Genomic DNA, 12,592 nt, shown 5'->3' with positions numbered 1-12,592 from the left:
AAGTCTCCGCCCCCTCCCCTGAGCGCCCCGCATTTCCCCTCCTCCCTCCCAGCCACGCGAAAAGGGCTGCCCGAGCGCTACCGGCTTCACGGTTTGCCGGGCAGCCCCCAGCCCCTGTGCCCCTGGCTGGCGCTTCCCCAGCACAGCTGGAGCCCGGGAGGGGAAGCGCCCAGCCGGGGGCGCAGGGTCTGGAGGCTGCCCAGCAAACTGTGAAGCCGGTAGCGCTCGGGCTTCGGGCAGTCCCCATGCCTCCGGACCCTGCGCCCCCGGCCGGGCATTTCCCCTCCCGGGCTCTAGCAGCTGCTGTGCTCCCTGAACTCCTGGGCTCTATAAACGCCGAGTTGCCCGAGCACTACCGGCTTCGGGCAGCCCCCATGCCTCTGGACCCTGCGCCCCCGGAGCCTGGGAGGGGAAGTGCCCGGCTGGCGGCTCAGGGTTCGGAAGCATGGTGGCTGCTCGAACCCGGTAGTGCTCGGGCAGCTTGGCTTTAAACAGAGCAGAAGAGTCAAGGTAGGGAGCACAGCAGCCGTGGGAGGGGAAGTGCCCGGCCGGTGGTATTTTTCCCGGACATGTTCGGCTTTTTGGTAATTCCCCCCCAGATGGAGGTTTGATTACCAAAAAGCCGGACATGTCTGGAAAAAACCGGACGTATGATAACCCTAGCTGTGGGATTTAACTAGCTGGCTAAAGAGGGCTGATTCCCTATTACCAACCCCCCGCCCCCGTCCCCCTCACCACACACACACAAAACCAGGAAGCTGCAAGGTGAGGGAGAGGGACTGCAAAGCTCTCCAGGCAGCAGAGAAACCTGGGATCTTACAGCTGAAAGAACCACTGTTAGAGGAAGCTGAAAGCCAGTAAAGACAAGCAGGGTGGGCTGGGAAGAAGCTGCACAACTGGCAAGGGAGAATCCTGGCCCCAGCTCCTGAGGATTGATCTTAGCAGACCCAAATAATATGGTTTTGGGACATTTAAGTTTTGTCTGGGCCCCAAGGTAAGAGCTTAACTTACTGTTCAAGTGCTCTTCTCAGAGTGCTTTATTAAATGGAGATGCAATGAAGTTAATTAGACTTTGGCTCCTTGACTGGGCTGTTAAAGTAACATCATTGTTACCTTATCAAAGGGAAAACGGAGGTAAGTTGCAGTAGAGCCATAACTGGCCAGAGAGGTTCTCCAAAATAGGCATGTCAAACAAACATTTACAGGGTCCAACAAAACATTTTGTTCAACACCAAACTACTTTTTAAAAAACTTTTTGATTCAATTAAAACACTGAAAAGTGTTTGTTTGGGGTTGACCTGAAACTAATCTTTTTTCCTGATCTTTTTTTTTTTTTTTTGAACAGCCAGCAAACCAAAAAGCCAGTTATGTGCATAGCTTTATTCCTAACCCCATTCATTGTTAAGGCCATTTCATTGTGATAGCAGCCTAGTAAATCCCATGCTCTGGTGCTGGAATCCAGGTATCAGGAGAGAATTAGTCTCTGGGGAAAGCAGCCAGCCCTCCTACGCTCTGGAAGCAACTGCCCAATGGAGAATAGGCTCTTTGGAGGCGACCTCTCACTGTAACAATTGTGGGGAGATGTTTTAGTCTGCTAAACTCATACATGGCTGCTTCAAGCTGGTTTTCCATTTTTGAGTGCACAGCTCCAGTTTACATAATTGTTAAATACTGTAGTTTAACTAGTACAGTACTTTCCCCAGGCAGGATCAGGGCTTACTTTCCACACCGCTCTTTTCTAAGGCAGGATATGTTGTGTGGAGACAGGAGGAGCAGGGGTAAAGAAGGCAGAGCTGAAGCAAAAAGCAAATGGCCCAGGGCGAGCCATAAGTGTGTCTACATTGCAATCAGAGGTGAGATTGGGTTAGCATACCCATGCTAGCTGCCTCGCAAAACTAAAAATACCAGTGAAGATGCATGGGCATAGCCCTGGCACAGGCTAGCAATGCGAATACTTACCCAGGATTCTGAGCAGGTGTGTACAGCCCATGCTAAAGCCTGTGCTACTGCATCTTCACCGCTATTTTTTTTAAACTATTTATTTAGGAAGTTTTTAACAAGTTTACAAATCCTTGTCATGTAAACATCAGAAACAATACAGTCATTACAACAGTTAGCTTTTGTTTAGACACATTATACAGGAATATAGTCCTCATGCTGGATTGAGAGCCCTGGAGACTGAACTCTCTCTTTATCCACAGAATAGGAGAGACCCAGCAAGCAGCAGTGCGAGCTTCCTGTAGCCACTGCCCCAACCCTGATGCACAAGGGTGAGATGGTAAATCATATGGGCACTTGTCCACCAGGAGCTAGACTGAGATCCATCAGTCCATGTCACAGAAGCTAGCAATACCTGTCAGATGTAAGAAATGTTGGTGACTGAGCTATAATTGTTGGCTATATAGCACAACTCCTGATAACATTGGTAGGAAATTAATTGATGCTTCAAAGCAGTATAAGGCCTTTTCCTTGGGAGTGTAAGGGAGACACAAACATTTGAACAGTCCTTGTTTTATAGACACTTCTAAAATTCATAGTCTTTCACATCACATGCTTGTACATTGAATTAGATATGCTGCCCCTTTCTAGTACCTAAGACTGACCATGCAGTGCAAGCAGAGATTTGTTCCACTTTAACATATAACAGCTTATTCTACCCCTTCTCATTAAACATAAGAGTGGCTATACTGGGTCAGACCAATGGTGCATCTACACCAATATCCTGTCTTCTGACAGTGGCCAGTGACAGATGCTTCAGAGGGAATGAACAGAACAGGGCAATTATTGAATGATTCATCTCCTATCGTCCAGTCTGAGTTTCTGGAAGTCAGAGGTTTAACGACACCCAGAGCATGGGGTTGCTTCCCTGACCATGTTGGCTAATAGCTGTTGATGGACCTATCCTCCGTGAACTTATCTAATTCTTTTTTGAACACACTTTCACTTTTGGTCTTCACAACATCCCCTGGCAATGAGTTCCACAGGCTAACTATGTGTTGTGTGAAGTACTTACTTTCATTTGTTTATAAACCTGCTATCTATTAATTTCATTGGGTGACCTCTGGCTCTTGTGTTATGTGAAGGGGTAAATAACACTTCCTTATTCACTTTCTCCACACCATTCATGATTTTGTAGACCTCTATCATATCACCCCATAATTATGTCTTTTCTAAGCTGAAAAGTCAGTCTTTTTAATCTCTCCTCTCATGGAAGTTATTCCAGACCCCTAATCAGTTTCGTTGCCCTTCTCTGTACTTTTTTCCAATTCTATCTCAAAAGATATTTTAGGACAACCAGAACAGCATGCAGTATTCGAGATGTGAGCCTACCATGGATTTATGTGGTGGCAATATGATATTTTATGTCTCATCTATCCATTTCTTAATGGTTGCTAACATACTGTTAGCTATTTTGACTGCGGCTGCACACCGAGTGGATGTTTTCAGAGAAATACCACGATGACTACAAGATCTTTCTTGAATGGTAACAGCTAATTTAGATGCCGTCATTTTATCTGTATAGTCGGGATTATTTTTTCCAGTGTGCATTACTTTGCATTTATCAACATTAAATTTCATCTGCCATTTTCTTGTCTCATCACTCAGTTTTGTGAGATCCCTTTGTAATTCTTCACAGTCAGCTTTCGACATAACTCTCTTGAATAATTTTGTATAATCTGTAAACTTTGTCACCTTTTCCAGATCATTTATGAATATGTTGAACTGCACTGGTCCCCGTACAGACCCCTTGGGAACACCACTATTTACCTCTCTCCATTCTGAAAACTGACCATTTATTCCTACACTTCCTTTCCTATCTTTTAACCAGTTACTAATCCATGAGAGGATCTTCCCTCTTATGACAAGAGTGCTTGCTTTGCTTAAGAGCCTTTAATGAGGGACCTTGTCAAAGGCTTTCTGAAAGTCCAAGTACATTCTATCCACTGGATCACCATTGTCCACCTGTTTATTTACACCCTCAAAGAATTCTAATAGATTTGTGAGGCATGATTTTCCTTTATAAAAGCCATGTTAACGCTTCCCCAATATATCATGTTCATCTATGTGTAAGATAATTCTGTTCTTTACTATAGTTTCAACCAATTTGCCTGGTACTGAAGTTACGCTTACTGGCCTGTATTTGCTAGGATTGCCTCTAGAGCCTTTTTAAAAAAAATATATATATCAATGTTACATTAGCTATCCACTGGTCATCAGGTACAGAGGCTGATTTAAGTGATAGGTTACATACCACAGTTAGTAGTTCTGCAATTTCATATTTGAGTTCCTTCAGACCTCTTGGGTGAATACCATCTGGTCCTGGTGATTTATTACTGTTTAATTTATCAATTTGTTCCAAAACCTCCTCTACTGACACCTCAGTCTGGGACAGTTCCTCAGATGTGTCATCCAAAAAGAATGACTCAGGTACAGGAATCTCTCTGACATCCTCTGCAGTGAAGACCAATGCAAAGAATTCATTTAGTTTCTCCACAATGGCCTTATCTTCCTTGAGTGCTCCTTTAGCACCTCGATCATCCAGAGACCCTGCTGATCATTAGACAGGCTTCCTGCTTCTGCTGTACTTAAAAAATTGTTTTGTTAGTTTTCGGCGTTGCTAATTGTTCTTCAAATTCTTTTTTGGCCTTCCTAATTATACATTTATGCTTGACTTGCCAGAGTTTATGCTCCTTTCTCTTTTCTTTAGTGGGATTTGACTTCCAATTTTTCCAGGATGCCTTTTGCCTCTAACCACCTCTTTTAATCTGCTGTTATAGCCATGATGGCATTTTTTGGTTCCTCTTACTGGTTTTTTTTTTTTTTTTAATTTGGCTGTACATTGAGTTTGAGCCTCTATTATGGTATATTAAAATAGTTACCATGCAGCTTGCAGGCATTTCACTCTTGTGATTATTCCTTTTGCATAGGATTGTGTTTGTAGTACTTCAGACTTTATATTCAGACTGTGTGTTGCAGTCAGAAGATAGCTAGCAAGAGAGCTGGCTTGATGGACAACCTTAGGGTGGTGCAGACATTAAAGCAGCAGTAGTTCTTCCTCTTGATTAGATAGATCAGCAGACCTGGGTTCTCTTTCTGACTCTGCTGTTGATTCATTGTATTGAACTGACTCAGTGAAGTTACTTCATTTCTGTATGCCTCAGTGTCCCCATCTTTAAAATGTAAATAATAGTAGCTAACCATTTTTGTAAATCTCTGTGGTCCTTGTAAAAAAATGTACTATACAAGTATCTAGGAGTATCCCTTTACAGAAAGAAGCACTGGTATGTTTTGAGCTACTGGTATTTGAAGTTGGAAAGTGGATTGCATGTTTCACTCATACAGAGCACAAACTGCAGACTTGTATTTCTTTAGGAGGTAGGAGACCTAAGCTTCAGATTTAGATTCCAAAAAAAGATACACAGAAATGTTATCTGAAGCTTCTTTTAAAAGAGCCAAAGGCACACAAGGTGGTGTGTGTGGTATACTGTGTTATGAGCAATAAATTGACTTGTTAGACAGCCATGATAGGCATGCTGTGTTTTTAGCCAGGTCACCCAGGGCAATGAGGTAGCCAGCTCTCATATGCTAAGAAGCTTAAAGTTAGCCAGTTCTTGGGTGGAAATTCCCAACCCCTCACCAAAAAAAACAAAACAAAAACCCAACAACCAAATGCAAGTGCTACAAGAACTAACTCAGTAGATTGTTTTTTCCCCTCTGAGCTTGAATTAATAGGGACACAATAGGTAATGGTCACTTCTAGTCCATTAAAGAACTCACTACATGTTTGCAACAATTAAGATACTGACCTTGGTGTCCTGGCCAGATTTTCACTTTGGTAAACAAATGTCCTGCCAACCTCAGTTCCCCTGTAGTTTCAGAAGAAGTTATTCAGTCCTCTGAAAGCTGTTGTTTTACAGCATAGCAGTACTATACAGCTGCTTCATTACAATACAGAATAATAATACTTTGTTCTTATAGAGCTTATTTCATAGTAATGAAGGGCTGGAAGGGATCTGGAGATGTCATCAAGTCCAGTCCCCTGCACTGAAGCAGGACCAAGTAATCTTGACTATCCCTGACAGGTATTTGTCCAGCCTGTTCTTAAAAGCCTCCCTTGGAAACCTGCTCCAGAACTTAACTATCTTTATGGTTAGAAATTTTTTCCTAATATCTAATCTAAATCTCCCTTGCTGCAGATTAAGCCCATTACTTCTTGTTCTCCTTTCAGAGGAAATGGAGAACAATTGATCATGGTCCTTTTTTATAACAGCTCTTAATATATTTGAAGGCTATTATGAGGTCACCGCTCAGTCTTCTTTTCTCAAAATGAAACATGCCCAGCATTTTTGAATTTTTTTGCTCAGAAGATATTTAGAAAATCTGCCCTAACATTTGTTGCTCTCTTCTGGGCTCTCCCCAGTTGTCTACTTCTTTCCTGAAACGTCTTGCCCAGAATTGAACAAAGTACTCCAACTGAGGTCTCAACAGTGCCGAATAGCGTGGGACAGTTACCGCCTGTGTCTTACATATGGCACTTCTGTTAAAACATGCCAGAATGATATTAGCCATTTTTGCAAGTGCATCACATTGTTGACACTCATTCAGTTTGTGATCCACTATAACCCCCAGGTCTTTTTCAGCAGTACTACCACTTAGCCTGTTATTCCCATTTTGTAGTTTTGCATTTGATTTTTCTTTCCTAAGTGAAGTGCATTGCACTTGTTTTTATTGACTTTCATCTTGTAGATTTCAGACCAATTTCCTAATTTGTCAAAATTATTTTGAATTCTGATCCTGTCCTCCACAGTGCTTGCAAACCCCTCACCCCCAGCTTGGTATCATCTGCAAATTTTATAACCAGACTCTCCACTCCATTATCCATGAAAATATTGAATAGTATCAGACCCAGGATTGTCCCATTCAAGACCCCACTAGGCACACCCTACCAGTTTGACGGCAAGCCATTGCATTGATAACAACTCTTTGAATATAGGTTTTTTTTTTTTAAGGTTGGTTTGGCATGATTTGTTCTTGAATCTGTGCTGGCTATTCCTTATAACCCTATTATCCTCTACATGCTTACAAATTCATTGTTTAATCATTTATTCCAGTATTTTTCCACATATCAAAGTTATGCTGACTGGTCTATAATTCCCTAGCCCTCTTTGTTCCCCTTTTTAAAGACAGGTGGTATGTTTGCTCTTTCCCAGTCCTCTGCAACCTCTCCCATGCGCCATGAGTTCTCACAGATAATTGCTAGCAGTTCTGAGATTGCTTCAGCTAGTTTAAGTACCTAAGGCTGCATATCATCAGGCCGTACTGACTTGAATATATGTAACTTATCTAAATATTCTTTAGACTATTCTTCCCTATTTTTGCTTATGTTCATTCCCCCTTGTTGTTAATATTAATTGTGTTGAGTTTCTGGTCACCATTAATCTTTTTAGTGAGGACAGAAGCACAATAGGCATTGGCCACATCAGTTTTTTTGATTTGTCATCACTTATTAGCTCTTCTTCCCCACTAAGTAGAGGATCTACAGTTTCCTTCATCTTTCTCTTCCTCCTAATGTATTTAACAAACCTCTTCCTCTTTCCTATTGTGTCTCTTGCTAGCTGTAACTCATTTTGTGCCTTAGCCTTTCTGATTTCATCTCTAGATCTCAAAGCACTTTATGAAGGAAGTCATTATATCCTCATTTTACAGATGATGAAACTGAAGAACAGAGATGGTAAATGACTTTCTTAAAGTCACAAAGCAAATTGATGACAAAAACAGGAATGGCACCCTGGTCTTCTGACTCCCAATCTGGTGCCCCAGGCCCATCCATGCTATGTTCCTGCTTTGCAGCAATGAGTGAAGTGAATCCAATGGACAGCAGGCCAGGTTCTGACCCACCTGTGTAAATCAGGATTATCTCCATGGAAGTTAATAGAGTTTAACTGCTGGTATAGCTCTGGATTTACTAGTAATATTTGGGAGGTACTCACTAGTATAAATGAGAGCAAAATTTGACTCTCAGTTTGGCCTTCTCTTTAGACCCTTCTGCTTGCAAGGTGTTATAACTGATACGGTAAAATAAGGATAATTAAAGCAGGTTAGAAGATTGATATGTTTCTTTAGAATAATTTGACACAATTGCTGACTAGGATGTAGGGTATATGGTAACTAAAGTCTTAAACAAGGAATGTACCTTAATACACAACGCCAGTACCACCATTATCATCAGTTCTACCTTATGGTGGCTAAGTTGCCCCATACATCAGAACATACATTGTCTGGATGTCTGAAGGGGAATTATCATTAGGCTATAAAATCTTGCAGTGAGCTCAGCACTATCTAAAAGCCATTACTGTCTAAACACTGTTTGGCTCATATGAGCTGATGATTTTCCCAGTAAATGGTGGTTCACAGCACAGTTGGCTTCCTTGTTGGTACTCTCTGCTCTCGGGGAGGAGGGGAGAGAGAGGCAATGATTGATCAGCACAACTAGAGGTATGATGCCTCCACGTCATAGGTTAGGCATACTGGCAGGATGGTATAGAAGAAGCTTGCACTGTTTGCAACCCTTTGCTGTTCCAAAGCACCTCAATCTTCAGAGCTGTCAGGGTAGCAGAAAATTTGCACACAATTAAAAACCCATGGCATGTATTGTTTGACATACCACATTTTTTAGAAGTACAGCGATATAGACTATAGGAATTCAACCCTTTTTCTGAAGTATCAGCTCTTCCCCCCCCCACACACAAAAACACTGAAAATGCCTTGAGAACTGTACCTATCTAGTACTTAACGTGGACTGTTGGGCATTAGGAGAAATGAGAAGCTGCTCTAACGTAATGAACACACTATGGTGACCAAGATATCTGAGAAGATAAGAAAGGGCAGAACTGCTAATTCTCTGTCATGATGATATGCACTGCTAGGAATGTTCTTATATTTGCAGTGGGGTGGAGTGGGTAATCCATTAGGTCTTCTGTATCTCTAACTTCCATGATTCTATGGCCATGTGATTGGGATCCCAGCAGACACTGCAGTAGGGATATGGAAAAGAGGGTAATGCAGCAGTCTTAATTGACTTATTTTCCTTCTCTCTAGGATCTTCTTCTGGCTCCAAAATGGCCCTACAGGGTTCCTTCAACTGTTGGAATGGAACAGTAATCAAACTGGGGCAGGCATGTGATTTCATCAGGGACTGCGCAGAGGGAGAGGACGAGGGAGATATGTGCAGTGAGTAAATTCTGACCCCCAGTTTACATCCTTTCACCTCCTTTCTGAAAAATGGGAGCCAGATGTTGCTTCCCAAATCACAGGAGCTTTGAATGAACACATGAAGGCTAATAGCCAGAGAAACAGCCTTGTACCCACCTTGCCTCAGTGACTACTGCCAGTCATCATCTAGCCCCCTCTCACTGGCGCAAACTGCAGTCTGTAATGGCCACTCATCATTGTCAAGGGGGTTGGACCTGCGCCTTTCCCTGCAGCCCCAGTCCCTCCCCTGGCTTTTAGCCAGGCCTCAGCCTGGAAACTCACCTGGCCTGAGCCCCCCAGCTTTGCCTGCCCTTCCCCAACACTGCTCTGCTTGAGGTACCCTGTGCTCCCAGGCAGCTAGACCCTTCTTACTCCAGGGCTGGAATGAGACTGACCCAGTGCCTCCCTTAGCTCTTATATCAGGGCCAGCTGTGGCCTGATTGGGTGTGGCCACAGCTGTGGTTGCTACTCTGCCAGCCTCCCTCAGCTGCTCTCACGCTTTTTCTCCTAGGAGCAGAGTAACTGCCCGGCATACACTATCACACAACTGGGCGTGGGGAGGAATAGCTGGACAGGTGTGAAAAGTGCATATTAACCCCACTTTATAACTGAGGACGTGACCTGTCTGAGGTCACAGAATGAGTCTGGGAAAGAACCTACCTTTCCTGGCTCCTAGTCCTATGCTTTGACCACTAGTCAGTCCTTCCTCCCAAAAATATCTCTGTTTGCTCTTCCTCCTTTTCCTTATTTAAATAGCCATTCCTGGGCAGTCTGCAGTCTGACATAAAGCTATGTCTATGCTACAACCTAAGGGTGAGATTCTGCTGCTCACGTACACATACTCGCACTGGCTCTCCTTGAGCTAACACAAGTATAAAGAGCAGCGTAGTCATGGTGGCACAGGTAGCAGCAGCAGAGGCACAGCTGAACCATCCCAAGTAGAAACCCACTTGAAAACCAGCAGTTATGTACTCGGCACAGCTTAGCCATGCCTCCATTGCTCCTACCTATGCAGCTATCTATGCTCATTCTAGCTCAACGAGAGCCAGTGCAAGTATGTGTATATGAGATGGGGACGCACACCCGTAGCTCACAGTATAGACACAGCCCTATGATGACACATTTTGAGATAATCAGTTTCTTGAGTTTGCCTTAAATTTCTACATTCCTGAATATTTCACCGATGGTTGTACTGTTCCAGAGTCATCTATATAATGGGCTCTGTGATGCATGGTCTTCTTTTTAGTTGTTACTGTAGTAAGACAAATCCTAGATAAATCTGTGACCTCATGCATTGTATCTACCGCAGTTGACTCTTCTCAGCCTTTTAAAGAGATGTCAGTGCTAATAAAAGGTGCTGGATTGACAGTCCTGGAGACTGAATACTTCTGCTTCTCCACAAAACAGGTACATCAAGGGCAGCAAACGGGGGAAGCTTATCCTGTGCTGCCCTGTATGTACCTCAATCCTGACTTGGAGGGAACCAGCTCTAAGGCCAGGCTGAACGACATACTTTTGCTGGCACAACTATGTCAGTCAGGGTGTGATGAACTGTGATCCCTGAACAATCTAGCAGTGTTGGTAGAAGTCTCTAGTAAAAACAACAAGGAGTCCTTGTGGCACCTTAGAGGTTAACAAATGTATTTGGGCATCAGCTTTCATGGGCTAGATATAGTGGCGAAACTGCACGTTTGCCAGTATAGTTCACTTCACTTCTGGGGAACTAGACTAAGCTATGCTGGCAAAAGTGAAACTTTGCCCATATAAGCTCTGTCCACACTTTGCATGCTTTGCCGGTATAGTATACTGTATTCCTACGCTGGCAAAGTGATCCTACTGTATATCTAGCCTAGGAGTAACATGGGAGACCATAGAGAATTCCACCCTCTTTACTTCTAGCAAGTGTGCCAGTCAAATCAATGGTGTCATAAATTTTTATGCAATGTATAACTGGCATCTGAACTAAGAGCACCAACATAGCTCTTATAGGCTACCAAATAGCTTTTAAATGGTTAACTTTTGACATGACCACTAGAGTTTTTACAGGTGAAATTTGTTAATGAGCCTCCCAGCCCGGGTAGAGAGACTCACACTAGGGCCCTAAAAATAGCAGTGTATAGATGTTATAGATCCAGCGGAGGCCTGGACTAGCTACCCCAGCTCAGACCCAGGGCTCAGGTGGGCTTGAGAGCCTGAGCTGCCATCCAAACTGCAACAGCCACACAATTTTTAGCATGCTAAAAATTTAGCAATTTTGAGTCTGTCTACTCGGCGTGGGAGGCTCACTTCCAGCTGCAGTGTTCACATACCCAGTGGTTCACAGCAAACAGGTTTTCATAATAGCAGTGATGCTACATATAATGTTGACCTGAAGCAGATTTGAACTGGCAACCTAGATAAAGCTGTTTTTCACATTACCAATCTCCTGATCCATCCAGTCCTTCTCTGAAACACTGCATTAAAATTAAAATACACTTAAAAATGTCTCACTTACAGATCTCAAAAAATCCCCCTTTTGTCTAAAACCTTCAAGCGTAGCTTTAAAAAAATGTAATGGGATTTTTATTGTATTTTAATATTTAATTAAAAACAATAAATGGTGACAATTAGAATTCTTTTTACCACTGACTATATTTCACGTCATTTCTAGCAGGAAGTTACATTACTTACCCAGCCCAATAAATGGATCGTCTATATATGTGTTTTATGTCTTGTATCTGCTGTGCATAAATTCCTGTCTGTACTGTTAGGAGCATTGTAGTGTGGGAAGTAGAGCTGTACCAGTTGTTATTACGATCCAAGAACCATCCTTCTGGAATAGGACAGACCTATGGGAGCATGCTTATTGTTTCTCTGACAAGGAGGATGCACCTCTGGCCAGCCACAGCATGCACGCACTAGCTGGTGGTGGTGGAGGGGGAGGGGTTGGTTGTGCTCCTAGCTGCCAGATCCCACACCATGGTGGGTCAGCTGGCCAAGCAGCCAATGCCCCTCTCCCAGTGACATGAAATGCATACACCATATATGGCTCATTTCACCCACCATTGAAATGTCAACATCTATAGTCAATGGAGTTATGCAGTCAGAGAATTTGGCCCACTATGTCCAGCTGAAAATACCATGAGAGTAAAACATGAGCAGATTATAATTAATTACCTTAGAAATCTGAGTTCCCATTTTCAGCTCTTGGGGAGAAAATAATAGACAATTTTGAGTTTGACCACAACATAATATTCTGAAAGACAGCATCCTCAGTAAAACTGTGACCCTTCATTCTAGGGTGTGAGAAGAGTGCCACCTCTAGAGTCACTTCCTTCAGTACCTAGGTTTCCAATGGTGT

At 43.1% G+C, this 12,592-nt stretch overlaps 1 protein-coding gene across 3 annotated transcripts in view; it reads left to right on the top strand.

Annotated features, from left to right (window-relative positions):
- Positions 1-12,592, top strand: part of ALK (ALK receptor tyrosine kinase) — a 587,230-nt gene that overhangs the window by 426,995 nt on the left and 147,643 nt on the right. For all 3 annotated transcript variants that reach the window (XM_024114624.3, XM_065589314.1, XM_065589315.1), the window contains one exon: positions 9,100-9,231. In XM_024114624.3, coding sequence (XP_023970392.3) covers positions 9,100-9,231 — 132 coding nt within the window. The remainder of the gene's footprint in view (positions 1-9,099; positions 9,232-12,592) is intronic.

This window comes from Chrysemys picta, chromosome 3 (genome assembly GCF_011386835.1).
Source record: "Chrysemys picta bellii isolate R12L10 chromosome 3, ASM1138683v2, whole genome shotgun sequence".
Taxonomy (NCBI): domain Eukaryota; kingdom Metazoa; phylum Chordata; order Testudines; family Emydidae; genus Chrysemys; species Chrysemys picta.
Note: the sequence above shows the minus strand (reverse complement) of the source record. Positions and strands in the feature narration are given on the sequence as shown.